The 24,588-nt window shown below is 36.2% G+C and overlaps 1 protein-coding gene across 8 annotated transcripts in view; it reads right to left on the reverse strand.

Annotated features, from left to right (window-relative positions):
- The window catches only part of LOC109545055 (phosphatase and actin regulator 4B), a gene marked incomplete at its 5' end in the record, with an annotated part of 158,726 nt that overhangs the window by 94,280 nt on the left and 39,858 nt on the right, over positions 1 to 24,588 (reverse strand). For 4 of the 8 annotated variants that reach the window (XM_048666982.1, XM_048666984.1, XM_048666989.1 and 1 more), the window contains 1 exon segment: positions 17,932 to 17,985. In XM_048666982.1, coding sequence (XP_048522939.1) covers positions 17,932 to 17,985 — 54 coding nt within the window. 8 annotated transcript variants of the gene reach the window in all.

A 24,588-nucleotide genomic window follows, 5' to 3' on the forward strand; every position in this document is an offset into this window, starting at 1 on the left:
TACTATAATAGAGGCTCGTGTCATCAGCGAAAAGAGCAACTTTGGAATGGGGGCTTTTTGGAACATCAGCTGTGTATAGGTTGTAAAGAGTTGGGAAAAGCGGGGCGCCCTGTGGGACACCTGCTTTTATGGATAGGATGGAGAATTTTGTTTCGTTCAGAGTTATCAGGTTATGAAAAACTTACTCTCGTGGAGAAAGTTTGCCACAACCTGAACGAAGGTTAGGGGTAGTTTGTGGATGTTTTGCAGTTTCCAAACCAAGCCCTCAGCCCAAGCTTCAGTAGGGACCGCGAAACCTGCACTAAAACACCCAATGCACAACACCAAGGGAGGGAACTAATCGGTGTCGCCATTTATCGCTCGTGCTGAGATTTATTGAATTACTAATATCGCTATTAAAAGATAGGGGTTTATGGCAGCACCCATATCACTTAGGGGTATAAAAAATAGATAACAACCTATTCTCAGACCTACTGAACCTGATGGTGTTTGATGTTTGATGATGATGATGTTTTTTGTCATTAACAGATAGTTCCTGTGGATAGCCCTTGTCAATAATAACAACAAATTGTCAAACTGTGACTTACTTTGAATTTTCTTTCACGAATTTGCGGATACGCGATTAGTTCAGGGGAAATGCTACAGTAACATAGCAGAATCTGTAAGAACTCACGCCAACAAAGGGCGAGGAAAGTGGTTCCTGGGAGACAGTGGACGATAATAGATGTTGGGGTTCCAGACACAGGGGAACAAGTATTAGACATAATTGCAGAAGAGTCTTTCAGGGGCACTCAGAACATTGCACAAACAACAACTGACACTTTTCCAGGCACCAAATAAATACCGAGGAAGGGCTACTCTCCTACCACGTATGTAAGATACACAGAGCACAAGGACACATTAAACCAATGGATTACTGAACACCCGTATAAATTGAGCTGGCGTTAATTAACCAAATACGAGAAGCTGCTCGAGAAGAGTGCATAATAAAGTGCACAGGCACTTGTTTGGAGTTACAGACTCAAATGTATGTTTTTGTAATTTGTAAACAAATTAACAATTCGAGGTTATGAGTTTCGAAATGGGTTCCGTCATTAAACGATTCTTGTTGAGTTTACCGTTTATCCTTGTCTACTTCTCTAATTATCCACGGTTACCGGAGTTTTAAATAATTACGAAGCAACAGGTATTTACGTAATGTTAATTAGCCAGATTACCTTGAAGGCCATTGTTGCCGTTTTTCTAATATAGCTTTTTGCAAATTTCTAAGTTTTTAACAATTAATATTTTTTTTTACTATTTTTCTGTACTTCTAAAAACACCGCCAGACAACACCTCCAGCGGCATGACGTCAATTTTGAATCACCCTGTATGTTATCCGATATTTCCGATCGATTCCATGATACAAATAATTCAGGAAATCGAACAACGGCTGAGCCCTAGCCCGATCCTCAATATTTTTATGACAGAACAAAGCTCAAAAAACGCTGTTTCAAAGTACCAATCGTTACTACAGCTGTGATGGTTCCAGCCCTTTCCGTTACGAATCGGACTAGAAAAAACTATTTTAGAGGATTTTTGAGAGGGCAAAGCTCTAGTTCGATCTAAACGCTCGTAATTGGCCAAGTGCTGTGGGTCAAATCCTAAGTATGTGCCAAGTTCTAGCTCGATATATTCATGCGTTCAGAATCCGATCGTAATATACACACACACCACAAATAGAAAGAAAATATTTGTTTTGATCCTAACTCGATGAGTATCAGTTTGGCTTCAGTTGAATATTCCGTTCGCAAAACCGGCAATTTTGTAATAAGCTTTAAGCCAGATTTTACTTAAAATGGTGGGCATGTCCTATCGACCTTCAATTACCAGCAGCTTCTTTGGGAAACAGCAATTTCGCTCCAGCTTGCTTACGTCTCAATGTAATGGTTTTGCATTTGTGCTGGAACAACGCCCGTTCCATGATTGTTTTCGTCGGTATCCAGAATAAAAAGACCATCGTTCTTTGGGTGTGTCAAGATAAAATTTCAGCACAGTGTTACAGCTCGTAGTTGCTACACGGGGGTTCATAAAAGTGTCATTTTTTCCTGTGTTAATTGGTGAATAGCTTGGCACAAGCCGCTTTTCGTGTGTGTTTCTGAGAGTGAACCATTCGCCGATTTTGTGTTAATTTCTCTGAATCCTATTATCAATCGTAGCCAAGACATTTTAGGCGATTCATCTCATAGTATGTATAAGGTGTTACGTAAAGACGTTAATAAATAGACAAAGTGAGTCATTCATAAACTTCGATTTGTTTATCAGTGAAAAATGGGTAACACCTGTAATTAAAAGAGCGGAAAAAGTCAAAAGAAAAAGATGGTCACATGATATTAAGCACTCTTCGTAACTGAACAAATCTTGAAAACTCCCACAAATTTCTTATTAAAGTGGGTTTTTCCCCGCTGAAAGCAGCAGATTTTCGCTTTCGAAATTCCCAATTTTTGGTTCGTTACAGAAAAATAATCGTTTATCACTATTGTGAACCATGCTTCCATCAAAAAACGTAAACAAATGCTGGAGTTTTTTTCGAAAACGTAAACAAATCCATCGAAAAACGTTTAATCTGGAGTGTTACGAGAATTTTTAGAATACTTTTTGGTAACGGTTTGCGAACGAAAACCTTACGAAAACTTCAGCGGAACTAAAGAAGCCTTTAGGCTTTAGCGTGTTACAATCAATTGCACATACTCTTTATAGTTCTAATGAGAATGATCCAGATCTGGACGGTTCTGTGATAATATTCTCGTCCAACATGTGTTCAGTTTGTTGATTCAATCATTTCGTCTCGCCAAAAGTTATTGATAAATTAACAATGAGTCAGCGGTCTGAGTAATTGTGTGAACCACGTATAATTCGTTTTTTAGTAGTGCAATGCACAGTTTAATTATTTATGATTCAAATTGAACCACTCTATACACAAGTCGTCCATTCGCTTTCAAGATCCACAGAACATTACATTGAAAAAAAATATTTTAACTAAAGTGTTAGCGAGAAGGGAATCCAAGTATACAGGGTGATTCACAGTCAATGGGTTTTTAGACGTTCACCAATAAAAACCGTTCATATCTTTGGCGAGACCATCACTAATTCCAAATTATCCCATATAATTTAAAACAAATTGCTGTATGGGACGCTCAAGCACAGAGCGTTTATCGCCAAAAGTCGCAATTTCTTGGATCCAAATCGCGCTGTAATACGATATTTCAGTATTGAGGCAATGTTTTAATAACTATATATGAATATCATATGATATTTCGGAAACCACTTTAGGTAAATGTAGGAATAGTGAAGCAATTATCATCTAATTTGTAAGTTAAAATTGCCAAGCTGAGCCTATACCAAAATTAAACAAGAGCTTGGCGACAGGACCTTATTAAGGGTCCTTAAACATTATTAAGGGTATAATTAGATACTCCAAATTCACTTACCCCAAGTTTACTACCACTCAATATCGGATTAAAAAGTGAACACGTAAAATCTTATGTTGCTTGTTAAAAAACGCCCTATATTTCTATAAACATAATAAAGGTAAGTGTAATAATGATAATAACGTAAAAATAATAATGTAACTTCCTAATACATTTCCGCCAAAAGCAACTAGACATTTTTATTACCCTTCTTCTTTCTTTCTTTTTATAATCAATCCTACATTTTTGTTCCTTAAAAACCGACTTATAATAAGCAATTTCAATTTCTAATTAAGCAAGTTTTCTTCATACTTTTATCACCATGGCCAAACCTACTATTACCAATTCCTACACTCTTAATATATGGATTTTTACGTTTACAAATTCCGGCCAGGAATAGGAAATTTAATATCGAAAACCGGGAAGAGAAAACCAAACTATTGGGGCGCAGAATTTTAACTTAAAGCTCAGGTCGCTACTCAGCTGGAAATCGATTTAAAAATATTAAATGGATTCTATCCACACAAGGAGATGCACAAGTACACGTGGATTCAAAATGCAAGAAACATAAAATCCATTTGAGGCTTTGTAATAGTGAAACAGCAAACAAAGTTGAAGATGTAAGAGTACAGAAGGGCTCAACAAGAGCGGCAGTGGCCATTACTTACTAAGATCAAACATCGGATTGCAGGCAATCAAAAAGGAAAAACAAACACCCGAAGAGAGTAATAGAGAAAAAAATGACGAGCGACCGTTCATTGCGAAAAGGCTCGAAAACAAAAAATGTTATACTAAAAGAAATTAGACGAAAAATTAGCTAAAAATATTCTGCTAAGAGCAGCGTACGGAGCATTAGGAAGCTACAAAAAGAGCAATCAGAACAAACCGTATTGGTGAGATGAAGACATTGAAGAAATGATAGAAGAAACAGAAATATCAAAAATTCCTGAGGTAAAAAAAACAGAAGGTCCATCAGAATATAAAAATATCCAAGCACTGGTGAGCAGGAAATAAATACTGCGAAAATAAAAATTATTCTTGGGAAAAGAGATGCCAAAGCATAAGCACTGAAAAAGATGGAAAATAATAAAAAGCCCCAGAAGCAACAAAAACACGAGAAATCATATCACCAATTACATAAACCACAACAATAGGGACAGTATTTTCAAAAACTACAGAAATTAGGCGGGAATTCATAGATATAAACGAATCGAACAACGCTACACGCGGAAAAAATTTAAAAAAATTGACTAGAAAATGAATACAAAGAAATAGAAGCAGAATAACAAGCTGGATTTCTTATATTCAGTCTAACGCAAGTTATAGAGAAAAAGATGACATGCAACCAACAAATCCATCTCTTATTTGTGGACCTGGATAAGAAAGGCGACCGCTGCTTTAAGTACACTACTTTGGGATAGAAGCTTCACCACAGAGAACAAAAGGCTTATTTAAAATGCGATTGTAAACAGCATAACCACCTTCAGATCCGAAGTGTGGCCATTGAACGAAACGAAGAACAAACGCCTAAAAGCAACCGAAATGGAGCGGCAGGAATACCGAGAAATGAACGCATAGAAAACGAGGCAGTGAGAGAAATGATGGGAATAACGCATACTATAACAGATGACATGAAAAATGAACAACTAAATATATATGTATGGTTATATACAAAGAATGTAAGAACACCGAATCCCGAAGCAAGTGATGAACTGGCAGTCAAGAGGGCGAAGACGACCCGGAAGACCGGGAAAGAACTGGATAGAAGATATCGACCTGGAACTTAGAAGAGAGCATGATGACGATCTCTGGAACGACCGAGACAGATGGAAAATCGGAAGACGTCGTAGAATGTTATAAAGATATACAGAGATATAGATATGTTCTTGATAACCTGATAATAGTAAAAGCATTACGACTTTGTCGATAATTTGGCAACATAGCTTGCCATTTTCATCGAATAAGGTCTCATGGTCAAGCCTTTGCTAAACTTCAAGGTGTCTCATTTAAATTATTGAAGTTGTTAGTACTTTTCGATATAAGCGGGAACGTCGCACTACTGAAAATAGCTGGCACCGATATAGCATTGTCTGATCACTTAGTTAATACGCGTTTTAGCTAATATCGACCATAATCACCCTGTACACTTGAATTTTCTTGTCGAAATTAACTAAAATTAGGTGGGGGCCACTGTATATAATAGTGATACATATATAAATAAGTGACATAGACCAACAATATTTTATCTAAAATGACCGTTAAAGCAATTAAGCTGTAACTGTGCATTCCATTCCAATCTCGAACACAACATTCAAATTATTTTAGCCGCGTTATAAAATCCTGAAAAATAACAAGTAGATAATGCATAATGATTATGAAGGACTTTTACTTTTTAAAAGGACGGAATTAGATGCGAATCGCATTGGGGACTCGGTTTACTGTTTGTAAGTGTGCAAGCGAACGGCGAACAAATAGCAACACTGAAACACATTACGATTAACGGTGAATTTGTCGATTACATAATATGAGCTGAGTTCTTTTCCTTATTCCTTTTCTCCGTCGCTTAGTTCATTTATAATTACATATTTTATACTTTTCAGATACGAATTTTGTGTATTTCACAATTTTCAAGAAGAACGCCCGAAATAATATTCGGACACAATGTCATTATTTATATTTAATATGGATAAGTATTAAAATTAGATTAACTTGAGATTGCTAGTGGAGTGCTCTGGTGCATTCCGCAAATTGCTGTTTTTTTATTTCTATTTTATACCGAACTATTCCGCCAATTTATACACTTTCAAACCTGCTGATAAATCATACTGCTTCTGTCGACTGGATCAAATAAACCATTCAGTAGTGTGTTAATTTAATTCGAAAACTAATGGAAATTAAAGCGATTTCAACATCACACAACAATAAATTAGTCAGCTGGAGATCCAACCCCAATAGTTGAAGTGATGAAACCAGCAAGAAAAATTGATCGAACATAAACCAGAGCCAATTTCAAGCAATAAATGAGCCAGAAGTTGAAGGCACCTCCGGGGCAAAGCACAATAATCCAAATTAACATCAACTTCTCTGATGTTACCAGCATTAATAAACTACAAGACTTGCAGAATAGAATCGACACCGAATTAATCGATTCTTTAAGGCCGGCAATTAAATTTCTCGGTGTACTCAGCTGGTTTAGATCAGGTGCAGTCAAAAGAGTTATACAACAAATGGAGGACTACAAGATGGATGTGGTCGCCCTCCATGAAATAAGGTGGACGGATGAAGACATTCAGACCAAGGCAAAGTACACCATATTCAATGGCGGAACAAGAGATGCGAAACACGAAACCAAATAGATCATGTAATAGCAAACACGAGGCACATTAGAAACAATATAGATGTAAAGAGTCAAAGAGGGTGCAGGAACGGAACACTTTCTGGTGCGAGTGAAGGTACGATCAAAGATCAAAAAACTCATAGCAAGACAAGAAATATCAACGCCAAAAAGGTGGAACGCAGACAAACTAAACTAGGATGAAACATTCAGCCAATGATACCAAAAAGAACCAGAAACACAACTAGAGAAAAAACGCACACAAGAGGTGTCGGATGTAGTGGAGCATTGGAAACAGATCAGAACATCCTTAACCAATGCTGCAGAAAGAGTTTTAGGTCCACAACCAACAGGCGAAGAAAACGCTGGTATGATGGAGAATGCCAAAGGGCCCTAGACACCAAAAACAAAGCCAGAATACGAATTCTGCAGTGTCCAAGTGATAGAAACATCCAAAGATTTAACGACCTCAAGGCTGAGACAAGAAGGAACATAAGAGGGAAAAAAGAAAAGCTTACAATAAAACAATAGATAACGTATAAAGGGAGGCAGGATTAACAAACAGCCGACACTTTTTCAAACAAGTAAAAATTATAAGAAAAGGTTGCATGCCAAACACCAAGGATCTTAAGAAATAAAAACAACGAGCTCATAACTGACATAAAGAAGTAATGCAAGCTTGGAAACAATTCTTCGAAAACCTGCTAAACATCAATATAGCAACTATGAACACGAAGAAGGTCTACCAAAGAGCGGAAGAGTATGTACCAGAACCGACAAGACCAAACATATGCATACCAGACGGAGAGCAAGAATAGGACAAAACATAACTATGGACACCCACAACTTCGAATGCGTATTTCAGTACCTAGGAGCAGTTATAACTTCGTATAATGATAACAGCAGCGAAATAAAAGCCAGAATTCGAAAAGGCAATACAGGTTTTTCGCGTTATATTTAGTTTAGGTCCCGATTGATGTCTGGGAACTTCAGAATACGGATAGAATCGGCACTAATCAAGCCACTTATTAAGGAGGTACGGTTCGGAAACATGGACAATGACGAAGGATATCGCGGAAAATCTTTGGGCCTAGCAGATAAGACAACGGCTCCATATCGAATAAGAACGAATGAGGAGCTCAAAAACATGTACAAAAGATCGAGTTTAGTAACAAACGCCCTCAAAAGGCTCAGATGGGCCAGACACGTACAGAGATCGTCGAATAAACGTCTTATCAAGAGGATGAGGGAGGAAAACCCAGTAGGAAAGAAACATTTTGAAGACCAAGGCTCACATGGAGGGATATCGGAGAGGATGGAAAATGCTTGGTAGTACGGAACTGGAAGGAGTTGCGTTGGACATGGATAAATGGAGACGAGTCGTAGATGCAGCTGAGACCCAGGAAGGTCTGCGATGCTACGAGAATAAAATTCCTCGGCAAGAATTTAAGGTGAAAATTAGGTGTACTAGTAACCATATATATTTGCAAATAGCTTTGGATAATAATTTAAACCCGCAACAGTATAAAATTTGGAATTAAAAATTGATTTGTGCTCGTACAAGTTTCCTTAAATAATGTTATATGTAAACCTCTAAGTAATCTTTCTATTCAATGCATCAATTAGAACTAGTTTCTTAGATTTTCATAAATAGTAAAAATTATACCTGCCTATAAAAACAAAGACAGCATCGAGAGTTCAGAGACTATCGCCCAAGATGTTTCCTACCAATATTTTTGAAAATCTTAAAATGACGAGATTCTTCATAATATGAGAAGCCTACTTTGAAACGAATAATTTATTTACATAAAGCCAACTTGGTTTCAGAAATCAAAATCAACTGTACTCGCAATAAATAAACTTTTTAACTACAGTATCGAAGCAACAAGACAACAAGTTGTGTGAGAGTCATTGCATATCCCAAATACAAGGATTGTGGTAGAAACAGCTTTAGAACCCTGATAAGACGTATTTAAGTAGAAACGGATTAAATTTGGTTCCCAGCTACCACAGACGGGAGAGATCTAGAAAAAGCGCTGACTATCAAGGAGTTACAATTTTCAATGAAATTCCGGTGTGGATCTGGAGTCTTGGTGAGACGGAGTTTATCCGTATAATCAATTCTAGTGTAGAATGGTGCATTCATCTTTCAAGGAAGATGTTACTAGTCATATTTGAACGTAATGTGTCGATAACAAAATCGGATACTAACATATATTTGCCAATAAGAACCAATGGTTGAAAAGAAATCATCATTATTAACTTTTGGCGCTGGAACTAAGCAATGATTCAGAATTATAGAACAGAATAGCGAGTCTTTAAACGACCTTCATAGTCCCCAACTTTTATCCGTCGACAAACTGCTAAACTCCATAAACACACGAAAAATTATTCTAGTAATTAATTTTCATATTGCAACACACGGTGCGACTAATGTCGAATTCGAATAAATTAACGTGGGCAAAGCTTCATGGACGCCACAACAATATGAAAAAAACCAAATTACGTCGAAGGTAAACCCAGTATAATCCTATCGAAAGAACCTGCTCGAGGATGCGCCCATGAAAGGAATGTGACGTGAGTAAAACGTGATTTGTGTGTCCAACGAGCGGTCTGTAGTAATTCAAGAATCCTGGTTTTAAACTCAGCTTATACGAGGGTCGCTTGATAAGTCAGTGACTTTTTGAATGAAAGATATTTTTTTCGGCCAAAAAACGTTATATATATATATAATAATCTTTACTTCCTACAGAAAATGGCTATGGACTCAATCGGTCTTTCTGCCCTTGTATAGTACTTATGTGTCTTAGCCTAGCTTATTCTAAAATTAATGCCTATTTCCAACACTCGTATAAACTAATCAGCGATAAAAAAAATGTTGGCCTACAAAACAAACAGACCTTAGTCGTTAGTTCAGTAGCGTTTGTAGGTGATCTAGTCAAGTATCTGTTGGGGTACGAAAACGGGAGTGTTTGGTCTGTCTTGTTGGGCAAAGGGGATTTAGTATGGTCCAGTTGTGGGGGTTGTTTGCCCATTATGTCTGTAAGTGTATTAGTCTTTCCAAAATTTTTGTCATGTTTGTGCGTTCATATAGTAGTTGGTTGCAAGGGTTGTGCGGTGGGTTTTGGGGGTGTGTTTTCGTGTTATTAGTCAGTGCAATTTGTTCTGTTGTTTGTACGTATCGTTTTGCCCTTTCTGTTCCGTTGGCCATGAGTATATGTCCGTAGTTCAAGAGGGGTCTGCAGATCGCTTTGTATATTTTTGTCGCGGTATTTGGACTAATTCCTTTGTCCTTGTATGTTAGTGATCGAAAGTGTTTTGTTCTTATCATTTCTGTTCTGATGTTTCCTGTGTGTTTAGTGAATTTGAGTTTGTGGTCGATTGTAATCCCAAGGTACCTTACGTCGTTTTTCGGTTGTGTTGTTTGGCCGTCTGCAGTTGTTGTAGGGGAGTCAGCGTTGAGTCTGTGGTTCGTAAGCAGAAGTTGTTTTTTTGTCGCGTTTGGTGTTAGTCTCCATTTATAAAACCATGTCATTGTGTTGCTTGTTAGTGTTTGTAGTCTTTCAGTTGCTTTTTCAGTAGTTTTGTCCTGTACAATAAGTGAAGTGTCGTCAGCGTATTGTAATATGTATGCCGTTCTGTCGATTTGATTTTTGTCTGGTAAGTTGTAATTGTATATCTCATGGCAGTATACACTGTAGAGAAAAGGTGAGAGCGGGGATCCTTGAGGGAGGCCTTGTTCAGGGGAAAAAGCAAAGGAGAGTGTGTTGTCGATTCGTACTTATGGTTTTTTTACGTCTGTTTTCTAATAAGTTCTTTATGGTGTGTAGTAGATATGGCGGTGTGTGGAGTTTGTATAGTTTGTACAGTAAGCCCATATGCCAGATACTATCAAAAGGCTTGTTGATGTCCATGAGTAGACATGTCGACTTTCCGTCAGTTAGGCGGTTGTTTGTATGTTGCTGGTCAAAATAAAAAGCGGATGAATAGTCGAGTGTTAAACGTTTTATTTCTCAACATAATCTCTTTTTAGCTCGATACATTTAGTCCGGCGTCTTTCCAATTTTTTTATCCCTTCCAAATAATATAATTTCTCGAGGTTCTCAAAATAAAAACCTCTTCATTGGACCCAAATCTCTTACCGCTCAGCCATTTCTTCAGGTTTCGAAACAGGAACTAATCGCAGGGGGCGAAATATGGAGAATATGCTGGGTGGGGTAGCACACCGTAGTCAAATTCATGGATGCAACATTCCTGATGCAACATCGCTAAACATTCATTTGAAATGGTCACACGGGAGCGCTTATAGTCGAGTGTTAGCAATCGCGGCACCCATGGTGCGGATAGCTTTTTCATATCCAAATATTCATATAAAATGTGATGTACCGTCTCAGCTGAGATGCCTAYAGCATCGTCCACCTCACGCAATTTTCTCCTCCGATCGTCCAGAATCGTTCCATGGATTTTATTGATCATTTCTGGAGTAACAACCTCTTTTGGACGACCTTCTGCGTGATTTGTGCTGGTACGACCACAACGAAACTCAGTAAACCACTTTTTAAGCATTGAAATTGATGGTGCAAAGTCCCCAAAAGATTTATCAACTGACATTTAAATTCAACACTACCCCCTAGTGTTGAATTTAAAGGTACCGCGCGGGAAATTGAAAATAAGTCACTGACTTTTCAAACGACCCTCGTAGCGTTCAAAAAAATTTCAAGTGGTTGGAATACCATACGATACTGAAGTGAATTAATGCATCGTCTGCATCGACATCCAGACAAGTGATATTTAAGCGTCATTATTGGTACAAAGATATTACAATAGATGGAGCACAATTAAATAATATCCGATTCGCGGAAGATATAGTGTTGATTACGGATGATCTAAGTGAAGAACGAGATATTCTGCAGCAACTCCAGAACCAAATGAAAGCGGCCGGTCTGAACATAAACATGCCTATTAAAATACCAAAACTAAGGCAATGACAAACCTAGCACCAGCAGGAAGTACATGCGTAGAGGTAGCGCAAGTAGCATATGTAGAAAAGTACACCTACTTGGGACAAAAATTAAAAAGCGGGACGGACAACTTGTGAGCTTTTAAGGCACATAAACCTCGGATGGGCAGCACACGGCAAATTGAAACACACATTTAAGGACTAAATTCCTATAAATCTAAAAAGGAATTCTTTTATCACATTATCCTACCGGTTTGCGCCTATGGGGCAGAAACCCTAAGGCTCACTAAGGCTTCAGCAAGAAAATTGAGTGTCACACAAAGAAGGATGGACAGATCTATGCTGGAGATATCACTCACAATCAGAGACAGGGCAAGAAATGAGGAGATTCGTAGAACAAAGAAGAAAACATAATTGAAAATATGTCAAAGTCGAAATTGAGGTGGGCCGCTCATGTAGCACAAACAGATCAGCGATAGATGAGAATATTTCTGGAATGAAGGCCATGGTCAGGCAAACGAACCGGAAGACCAACCACCAGATGGACAGATGATTTAAAAAAGATCAACACCAACTTTATTGCAGCGGCACAAGAACGAGAAACTTCAGGAGGTCTATGGCTACGCAAATGGCTGGAGAATGATGATGAATGATGTATTTCTTAATGCTGTAATAGGTACTTACATACACATAAATGTACTGTTGTTTCTACATTGGAAGTAACGCCCTATTCTGTTCCATTCAAATTTACTAACCCTGAACGTTTTCACGGTTGCTAACAAGTGACTGCACACATGATAGCAAATTCGCATCTTGCGTTAATTTTGGGACATCTTTTAAAAAATGATAAGATACATAGAGGCAATTAATAACGCCAGCAGATTTCAGGTGCCTTCTATGTTCAAGACCATTTTTAAAACGTCGATTTTGATAGTTGCGTGGTTCATTTCAGACATTTTGTTTTGTAAGTAAACGCACACAGTTGAAATGCAGAATAGTTTATAAATGTTATTTTTTATACTGTTGCATTTAAAATTCCTCAACAATCGTACCTCTGAATACACCTGCGTAGAATCTAATACATAATTGGCGCCTATTGGGTGCATATTTTTGAAAGTACCTACTAGGCTTATTAGCAATAGCAATGATTATACACTTGGGGTTCGACAAGTTTATTGCTTTTATTAGGTGCTTCGCACTAAGCAAACTAAAAACCAAAAGTACATAAAGAATAGCTATGATTGGACGTCCGCATTTATCAACCGGAAAACAAAACAATAGTGAATAGATTGTTGTTTGAATATTTCATATGAATATAAAAGAATTACGACTATCAATGGCCAAGCCTGCTCCATTGTTTTCAGGGAAATGTTGCATAGACACTGGTTTTATTCGTTATGCTAAAATCAAGGGGTTTTCTTGCAAGTTTTCAATGTATAATTCCAGGTAATTAATAGAAAAATCGTTTTGTGAGCAGATAATTTTACTTGAGAACATTACATAGTTGTTACCATCGCCAGTACCTAATACCGCAATTAATGAAATATTTAAAAAATAATACAAATTACGTGCAACACTGATGGCGTTTACTCCAGATATATCTCAACAAAACAATGGCTTTGAGATGCAAACAAAGTTCTTGGATGGAGAAATTAACATTTTTTTTTCAAAAACACAGCCATACAACTAAATTTGTTTTTGATCTGGGGTTGAGACACTTATATCCGGTAGTATTTTGACCTGCTAAATCCAAATCCGGGCTCAGTTTGACTCGTTTGTCGGGTCAGAATCAAAGTGATTTCAAGGTGAAATTGAGAAAGAACTGTTTACGCGGAACAAATCTATACATCTATACGCTTTGTTAAAAAAAGACCAAATGGACTGATTAGATTCCGTTCACCTTTTTTGATTATCGAGATAATTGCAGTTTTTTGAAAACCATATTTTCGACAAATACAGGGTGTTTCAAAATTGGCGTCATTCCTCTGGAGGTGTTGTCTGGGGGTGTCTTGGGAGTACAGAAAAAATAGTAAAAAAAATTAAATGTTTTTTAACTTAATTAAAATTAATAAAAAAGTGAGATATTTGCAAAAAACTATATCAGAAAGATGACAACCATGCCTTTCAAGGTAATCTGCCTAATTAACATTTCGTAAATACCTGTTCCTTCGTAGTTATTAAAAACTCCGGTAACCCTGGATAAACATGAAGCAAAGAAAATAAAAGCGACAATCAGATGCGTTGAGGTTAGGATAACGGTGTCACCTTGCGGTCAGCGCTGCGACAAAACATCCTACCGAGTGCTGCCATCTTTTTGGGGCAAATGAGTGATATAACTAAATGGGTCACAACTGTCATTCAAAACCACCTGTTAAAGGTTATCTCTTAGAAATAAAAAATAAAAAAATTCCAATATTTTTCTCGTACTCTCTAAGTGGGCCCCTATATATCCTTAAAAGTAATGACGCCAATTTTGAATCACCATGTATATAGTACAGATAGAGGAGGCATTTGCTCATTTATTCTGCAAGTTTCCAGTTTTCTTAACTTTTCTTCAATTTTTGGCGAGTCTTTTAAGTTTGAAGCTCTAGCATCGTTGGAGCAGACTTTTGAAGACTCCCTTTAAGACCTTTCACGACAGGACGTCCTCCTCTATTAAGCTTGGGAGTGGCGATTGATTCGCAGGTTTCCTCAATTCTTGAGATAAAAATTCAGTTTCAAGACTTTTGGAAACTATCTTTCAAAAATTCGTCCCTAAAACCTCGGGTGAGCTGGACAGCCATGTTTTGAGCTATTCAGTAGAGGACGGTCTGCTCTATTTTGGGCTGGTTTTTTAAGTTTAAAGCGTGAAATGCAGTTTGGATTACAGCACTCTAGCAAGGGAATTTTCAAACAGTCGGAACCCAAAATCTGGATGATCTAGAAGACCGCTTTTAGTACCGCTTCACAGCGCAAATTATACTCATCATCGACAATCAATTCGTAAGTAACATTTAGGAATGTTTTCCGGGCTTTGAAGCCTTGGTCTATCGGAATTTCTTCCTGACGTTTCGTCCACAACTGCGGCGGACATTTTCAAAGGCGATGAGGCAGTGGGCGAAGTGATCTCCCGTGCTTTCCGACTAAGACTGACGATCTGAGACGGTCTTAGTCGGAAATGTTCACCGCAGTTGTGGACGAAACGTCAGGGAGAAATTCCGATAGACCACGGCTTCAAAGCCCGGAAAACATTCCTAAATGTAATTTAACCGGCCGTGAAAGCCTTCATAGTCTGACAATTCGAAAGTGTACATTTTCGGTAGTTTTTCAAGTTTGAAGCTTGAAAGTTTCAGGTCTAGCACGTTTGGAACCCATTTATTTTTAAATTGTCCTCAAACCGTGTTTATTAAAAGCCTTGCTTTCACCAGCCCTAACAAATTTTCCTAAACTTTTGGATTCTTTAAAGTTTGAGGTTTGAAAACGCAGTTAGGCTTTCCGCACTTTTTTCAAAAATACGTTACTCAAAAGTGCGACTATCCAGAAGGCCCGTTTTAATACTATTCTACAGACAAAAGTCTGCTTTACTAAAGAGGTGAACATTGTCTTCATGCCACCTTTGGTGAAGTATCGAGAATTTTTTCGTTTGAGTCTTCTGAGTGAGAAAATTTATCAAAGGTGACACGAAATCAATATTCCTCTTCAATAAATATATAAAAAAATACCTTTGGATAGTGCCCGACGAGGCCGCAATTTTATAAAGATTAACTTTTTCGATAGGAAACGCGCATTTTCGCGCGAAAAATAAAATGTAATATTTTATTTCGAAAAAATCGCAAGGGTTTTTTTACCCATCAAACTTTTCGCCAAACATTTTTTAATTTTTTCCGAACTATTCCTCGACAGGTGGATAGATATGGAAAAGTTACATGACAAATCGACTTTAATTGGTTTAAAAAAATTCTAATGTGAGCTACAGAGGTAAAACCGAAGAGTTTGTACAGGCCCTTATGGCAGGGAAATTTTCAAAATTGAATAAAAGTGTCACATGACTTTGGAATTGGTTGAAATTGACATCAATTAGTATTGAGAGAAATACGAATCAACTCCATGTTAAATCGATTCGGTAAAGTGAAATAAAAAAACTCCAAGTAATTGGTGAATTTGGTATCGATCAAGTGAAATCAGAAAATGATGATGAATGTATTTTTGAGAGTGCGAACAGGTTAAGAAGTTTGATTCGTTTTCGATTGCAACGTGTACGTTATCAGGAGATACCAACGTCGATTTGATCGACTTTGTTACTGTGAATGGGTGACTAGTATTTAAAAAGTAAGATCAGATTTTGTGAGAACAAAATAACTTATCTGCTCTAACTAGCATTGGGGTCACGACTCTGTTTAGTCCAGATTTGCTTTTTAACGACAGGCAATTAAATGAAACAAGAATGTAAATGAGCTGGAACGTGTATCATTTGTTGCCCCACGTTTCTCTGAAAATGTTTTTCACTATTTCCGGCGCGGCAATCATATTTACAATGTGGAGCACTAACTCACATGCTTTTATTTGTGTGTATAATGCAAGATGAAATATTTAACAAATGTCTGACGTCTTCAGGGAAATAAAACAAACAGCTTACTTATAAACAATTCTTTAAAATAATGGGTGAAAGCACATGCAAGATTAAATTAATTGATGTGAAAAACTGCATTGAAATAAAGGTGAGAACTAAAGTTACCAACTGTCTAATGTGCTTCATAATATTAACAATACAAATGTAATTAACGAAATCAAATAATTTCTACTGAAAGTATAAATGTTTCCCATTAAGAAATATCTGATAGGACAATTACAATTGGTTCTGTAATGAATAAAATAGTTAATTATTTGTGAAAGTTCCCTTGCTACATTAAGCAATTTGTTCTCAACGGCTTTGCAATGAAATACCACTGATGGCATTCATCAGAGCGCATTTCCAGATGCATTAGATACCCACTCTGTCATTCATTTTTCTTCTCAACGTCCATGAGTATACAAAGACAAAAAACACGGGGCCAATAAATGCGACCATTATAACCATTATAAATTAAAACAATTTAATTTATTTGATTTGAGCCTTCCAGCCGAATTATTATTTTGTAGGTAGAGGACTGTGGTTAAAGATATTTAAATCTGCAATGTAATTCAAAAGACTTGGTGACTGACAATGGAAAAAATAGTTATCTCCCTCAGTGTTATACTTACAGGTGTTGTTTTTGAAACAATGATTTTTTTATCAGCTGATTAGAGTATTAATTGTAGTCGGGTAGCACCGCCTGCCTGTAAAATAATCTGTAATATTTTTTTTGTAAAGTACGCTTTTGAAAAATTACAAACGTCAAAACATGACAATTTCAAAAATTGCATTGACATCAAATTTAAAATATGAAGTTGACGGCTTTTATTTTTGGCTATTTTTATTATTATAACTTTTTATTCGTGCTATGTTCTTTATTCGAATAAAAAATATTGTTCGATACGAGGGCGGAAATCCGATTTTCGAACTCCTCGAAACGCCGTCGTCGTTCAAAAAACGACACTTTTCGCCCGTGTATCGAAAATTACTATTATGACGATTACACGTTGAGTCAGTTAATTGTGAGTCGGTGATGGTTTCGATACCTTCAGAATACTGATATGAGTGTTATTGCAAGATGGTTGGCTACTACTCATTTGAGTAAGTATCGATACTTTCTCAGTATCGTATCATCCCTAAATTCATCTGCTCATTATCTCTTATATCATCGCATAATCGGTTCGCTACTAGTTTTCATGCAAAGCAAAAATGCTCTACAGGTTGGCCTAAAGAATTACTTTTTCTTTTTTCAGTAATGCGGAAACACAAATTTTAGCCTACTCAAAATCGTGCCTGTAAGAGTTGCAAAGCAATGTTACATAGCAAGTAACTGATCTACACATATAAACAATTCCAAATTAAATCTTTCATGTGCACACTTAGAATATCTACGAAGAAGAAGTAGAAATAGACTCTCTTTGAAAAACATTATTGTCAAATAAATAGTTAATGTGTTTATATACAAACTCATGCTTAAAACAAGTATTAGTAACACGGAATTCCCCCGTTCGATTTAATATTGCCGAATGTTAGTAATTTAACACAAACCGATGTTGGTTTTAGTATCTTTTTGTTAGCACAACATAGACATCTTTACCTTTTTTAATTCTTAGTTTTCGGCTCTTACATTTTCTGTTAGTGATGTTTGTTTCTGGAAATAAAATTATAAAAATGTAATTACGTCTAAAGAGTTTGATACAACTGTTCGTACATACTGAAAGCATAGTTTCAACCGATTTAGAAGTTGCGCAATGATATTTAAAATTGACTGTGATTCAGTAACCGCCCGCACAATAAAAACATCAATATGCTATTGATGACTTGGATACAGTGCGGTACAAATTTGATTTACATGTGGAAAATTTGAACTAGAAAATATTTAATCATGGTTTAATGTAATTTTTTTAAGTTCGTATTTTTGCCCTATTTTTCTAAACTTAAAACGCTGCTTTAGAAAATCCAATTTATCAAATGGTTTTTGTTGATTCGCATCAATGTAAATTAATATTCGGACACTTGTTCAACACAGAAATGTATGTAAGTGTGTATGTGGATAAACACATTATGATTAAACAGGTTATGCCGACAATAAAAGAACAATTCTTCGTTGATGATATTAATATTTTAGAAATTGATGGTTTTACAGAATTAAAATATTATGAGTAAAACGCACCGGAATGCAGCGAAAAGCTGCCTTAATAAGATTGTTGCAAATGAAAAATAAAACATACAGAGCCATGAGAAGAAGAAAACAAAAGTAAATAAGTAATTTCTGGCAGGTACATGAACAAATTTCGTTTGCATTAAAACTTAAAGTTCATTTTTGACGCTCTAGTAATATTTCACTGTCATTTAATCTGTGATTAATTAATCACAGCAAATATTTAATCAACCGTTTAAGTAATGATTAAATTGTATTGCTCTCCTCTAGAAATATGTCACTCCGATTAACTTAATTCAAAAGAAATTCCTGGGTTCCAATCAATTTTATTGTTTACCATTTAAAACAAACTGAGGATGGTGGAGAAAAACACCGAAACGTTTTTGTAATATTTTAAATGGTAAACAATAAAATTGACTGGAACCCAGGAATTTCTCTTGAATTAAGTTGAAATACAGCCAGGAAAATATACACAACTCCGATTAACTTAAAGCTTGCCCACACGGTAACATTAGAGAGTTATTGAAAATTATAAATACTGTCATGCAGTAATAAGTTAATTCCTATTTTAATACTGCATTAGCTTTATTTCTTTAACGAAATGATAGTTATTGGGATGTTTAGTTTACTGCTTTCAATATTAAAAGGTCTAACCTCACTCTACTTTACGTTGTTATCTTTGCATTTTTTACCTTTTATTGGACATTGGACGCTGTTTGAGCATTTCCGCTTAACTGTTACAATGGAAAAACATGTAGAAATACAAACTAGGTTGTGTATACAATGAAATAACCTGCAAGCGGACGTTAGAAATGTCAACTGGTAGTTTAAGGTAGAAATAAAGCTGTACAACATGGCTGTACAATTAGCGCGCAGAACAGTATCCTTATCAAAGGATCCTTATATTTAGACTCAATTGCACAATCGTATGTGTTAAAATACTGGACATGCACTAACTTTATTACTGCATGTTCTTATTGACCGTCTAATAAATCTCTATTAATGTCGTGACAGCAGCCAATCGATGTCGTATGTCAAACCATTTTTAACTGGTATGTGATACTAACATCGCGACACTGTGACCTTCAATTGTTCAGACAAGGACACTGTTGTGGCAGATATTAGATGTCACGGCATTAATGTCACCGTGTGAACGAGCTTTTATCGTCGATAGAGAGTTATTGAACGGTCAATAAGGACATGCACTAATAAAATAAGTGGTATTTTGACACATACGCCTACGCCATTGAGTCTAAAAATTTGGTATTCCTTAATAAAGATACTGTTCTGTGCTATTTGTGCAGCGATACTGTACGATTTATTTCTACTTTATACTGGCAGTTCACATTTCTAACGTCCGCTTATATGTTATTTCATTATATAACTCGGTTTCAAATACACGTTTTTTTTGTCGGAGGACTTTTTTCAAAATGAGCGAATATAAGAATACACGGTTAAGGTCCATTTCCGAGGATGATGTCACCTTATTAACGGAATTTGTTTCCATTATTTTCAAAGTCCCAAGGATGGGAAATAATCTAAAAATATATTGCGATTAGAAGTGGAAAACACGTTTTAATAAGAACGTTGAAGCAACATGTTTTGTTACTAATTGAAAGACAACACCAAGCGGTCATTGTTGAAAGAACAACAAACTTCCAATTTAGGGAAGAAAATAAGAGATGACTTAGGTAGATGAGAAACTGAAAGCTAAGTTTTCTCTAGCTAGTCTTCATCGGTCACTTGTTCTAAAGAAAAATCTTCGTTCTCATAACAATCCCTGTTTATAAATATATTGTCTAACATTAAGTATTCAATTTTATTTTCACTTGCGCGGTAACAATAACGTGGAAATGCTCAAACAGCATCCAAAATCCAACAAAAAGGTAAATAATACACTTTTAATACTGAAAACAGTGAACTAAACATTGCAATAACTATAATTTCGTTAAAGAAATAAAGCTAATGTAGTATTAAAATAAGGAGTAACCTTATTACTGCATGACAGTATTTATAATTCCCAATAACTCTCAATTAACTTTGGGCAATATCGTATTTCTATGAAACCCGTGCGTCTGATTGGATCTAACTCGCTTATTAGGTTAGGGTTTATTTAATAAATTGACTGTCAACATTTTTCTGTTATTGAATACATGAACTTTCTCTCATGCTTCATATTATAAAACTAATAGAACAAGACACACGATAGATGAATCACTAGTTCATATATTATTAGAGGTAGGTACTTGCAGTAAATAAGAAGGTTTTAAAGTACTTAACCCGCGGTTTAAACGTTTGGGCTTTTTACCACAGCCTGCACTGCACATAATTATCCTCTTCAGACGATGACAAGGTAATATCATAACACAGATCCGTCCCGTGTCCGGGTTTCAGTTTGAATGCCAATGTTTAGTTCTTTTACGTCGAATTTTCTCGTTAATCGATCATCGTGACTAGCCGGCGTCTTGAAATGGTTAAATTCACTATTGATTAAATTTCTTCAAGATTAATTAGAGTTATGGCGAAACACAAGTCGTTGATTCAACAGATTTAATCCACTGTTAATGATTCAGAGTACTTGCACACCGGCGACCRAGCTGGGCGATGCGATGCTGAAAATGGCCAAACGATGCGAGCGATTCCGAGCGAGTGTGCTTATACCTAGAACGCAATTTTTTTGTGCTCTCAGTYGTGRGTCAACRCTTGGCTTGAGAATTTAAAGGTCGTATTTTCCATAGATTTTCTAACGCTCATGCTGTTATTGGAGACACCCGTAATTAAAAGAGCGGAAAAAGTCAAAAGAAAAAGATGGTCACATGATATTAATCTAGTGCTGATCTCTTCGTAACTGAACAACTCTTGAAAACTTCCAGAAATTTCTTTGTGGAAAAGTGGATTTTTCCTCGCTGATTTTCACTTTAAAAATTTTGAAATTTTTGATTTTTCTCTGAGGAATTTTTGAAAACCTCGTGCTTCCGATCGGCATTGACTCGCCTTAGTAACTGAAAAAGAATTTAAAACTTCTAGACATTTCCTATAAAAGCGAGTTTTTCCTTACTTAAAGATGTGGACTTTCTTTTTCGAGTGATATTATGAGCCGGATTGTGGGATTTTTAGCTTTTTCTTGTAAAATTCTTCTCAAATCGTGTTTACCAAGGGTCGTACTACTACCTTCGCAACTAAAATTATAGTGGAAGAACTCCTAAGATTCTATTAAAGTGCGTTTTCCACTTACTTAAGGCAGTTCATTTTCGCGATTGTTTGATTTTTGGCTGAAAGTTTTTAAGACCAAACGTACTGAAAGAAGAATACGACAGGAGTGTACTTAGACTAATTTCCTCCGAAGACATTAGAAATGTTCTAAACGAGTTTAAGATCCGGTTAGGATATTACCGGTTAGTTACTGGACAGGAAGTTGAGCATTTATTGGAAAAACATTACGGAGTTGAATCGAGGGTAGCCTTGTTGTTTGCCAACTGATTTAAATCATGATAAAATAAGTTACTTAATTGACTCGATTTGATTTTACTTATTAAAATTACTGTGTAATTGTTACTATTATTTTCCCGATTTTTATTCAACCCATCATAACGTAATAAAAATGATTTTCAAACATCAATAATTGGAAGCAATGGTTTATTGCGTTTATATTAACGTTATGTTACCTCTTATGCATTTGGTTTTTGCTATGTAAATTCAACAAAAATATCAGTTTGTCTCCTATTCCAAATAGTCGAGTGTACGAAGCCCAAACGGCTGAAAATTCGTTTCACAGCTAAAAAAGCAGTTTTGCCCAGAAACTGTTTTGTTATTGGGAGCTGTTATACGATTCCCGGCTCATTTTTTGTGCTAACCACCACTGTATTTCATATTGACTCAAAAGCCTGATGCATTGCTTCGGATGTTAATCGGCATTTTTGATTTTATGGGTTTAACATTTGGGCTATACAGTGATGTGGGGTGAATTAGGAAACCACAGAGCATTTGGTCTGTAATACGTGTCAATTGCAGGCTGAGATGATTCGGGGGTAGCTTCCTGGAGCCCCAGGATTTGATGGTTGTAAGGCCTCAAAGGCTTCCATCCTTCCTACAAGGGAATTTACAGATAGGGAGTCGACTGTATATCCTGTTTGACTTAGAAGAACAGCCATAATTTAAGACTTTTGACTCCTTTCGTTTTTGCAAAATTTTCCTCATGAAGCCGATATTAGCTACATTGTCGGTCACAAAATTTTTTGCTGAAATTAGGTGCACAAAATCGGTACACTGGTATTTTGATGAACGGACAGAAATTAATTCACAAACTATTTTGAAGTATAAGTACTTCCCGACGTATCAATATCTCCGTAAAGAAGCAACACTGTCCTGGAAGAGAGGGAAAGTATTTGTTATGGTTGTTATTAGCAGAGGGCACTGCTCCCTTAGGGCAATTCGCCAGGAATGGGAAGGAAAGACGCTTAAGGGTGGCAACAGGCTTGTTGCTACCGTGTTTCGAGACGGAGACGTATAACCAGGTGTTATAAAGTGAATAGCTTTTTCACTTCTGCGTTGCCGATGTATCCGAAGCTCGAGCTAGTAGCAAAAATTTTCCGTTATTTCATTGCCAATCTTATGCTTTTTCAGTTGTTGATGTTCGCATTACGAAACTATTCATATACCGTCTCAAAAGTCGGTGGTGTTTATTGATATTGTCTAAAGTTTGCATATTCTACAAATTATGATATTTGATATACTTCTTCTGATATATTCTTATCTTTCCTGGGTCTCAGTCAAAGTGCGACGTAAAAATTTTGAACATTGTTTATTTAATTACGTTTCGGCGAGACAACAGCGCCATCATCAGATTTAAAATTTACACAAACTCATGATTGGTAAAAATCAACGTAAATTACTAAACGTATTCCAAGCAATCTCTTGTAGTCTTGCTAAAATCTACATATATGGAAATTACAACTATTGTACTTGCACTAATTGTTTACAACAAGTTAAAGAGTTTTCTAAATAATTCACGATTTTATTTTGCCCCTTTTTCCCTGAATTCGTGTATTTTATGTCTGTCGGAGTTAAGCGTTCTTTTTAATTTTCCCTTAAAGTACACTTAAAATAAAGTTTTTTTAGTGAAAAAAAATGTGAATCGTCCATAAAAGCATACTAGAAAACATTTACAAACTTCAATAAAATATCCATATTTACGGTAAGTTGGCATGTAAATGGCATAGTATACTTTTCCGCAAGTATTGTAAGCTTACATTTTAAGATGCGTTGAATTTAGGTCGGGTTAGGTTCATTGCTCATATTTTTTAGTTTTCAATTGAGATCTAACTATTGACGTGCAACGGGGACCATGAAAGGGCGCCCAAAAAAGCAGAACACGTCTGGGGCGTAACCGGAATCAATCAGGAGGTTTAAAAGAAGTCCCAACATTTTGCAAAAACTTTATTGTAGTGGATCTTAGCCACGATTTTGTGTGTCGAATTAACGATTTTTAGTGCTTGAAAAAGATTTAACAGTACACGGCACTGGGCAATCTCATTTTCAATGATAAAACCGGGTCGTTTGAACAATATTTTCAAAAGTTTGAGGTGTGTTCTGCAAGTTTATGGACGATCCGCACTGAAACTGCTTTATTTCTATTGCACTTTATGGGAAAAGTAAAAAGAACTCGAAACTGCGACAGACATAAAATGCATGAGCACCTTGAGAATTTATTTAAGTACTACTAGTAATTAAACGGAATTTTGCCTAAATTAATATTCTACAGGGTGATTCAAAATTGGCGTCATTCCTTTTAAGGGGCGATAGAGGCTCCCTTGAAGAGTACGAGAAAAATATTTTTTTTCGAAATTTTCTAGAGGATATTAACAGCTGCAGATCGAATTTCAACTTCGTTTTTAAGCATTATTTTGATGCATGTCTAATTGGTAGCATATTGGAACCTTTGCTTCAAATTACGAAAATTTTTGATATTAAAACAGTTCTCTTTTTTAATGAAACGCCACAATTTTTTGATGAAAAAGCATAGCGGCAATTATGTTTTTTGTCATTAACAAATGGTTACAGGTGGATAGTCCTTGTCAATAATAACAATAATTT

The sequence above is a fragment of the Dendroctonus ponderosae genome, unplaced genomic scaffold (genome assembly GCF_020466585.1).
Source record: "Dendroctonus ponderosae isolate FM_Combo_2020 unplaced genomic scaffold, Dpon_F_20191213v2 Dpon_F_20191213_5, whole genome shotgun sequence".
Lineage (NCBI taxonomy): Eukaryota > Metazoa > Arthropoda > Insecta > Coleoptera > Curculionidae > Dendroctonus > Dendroctonus ponderosae.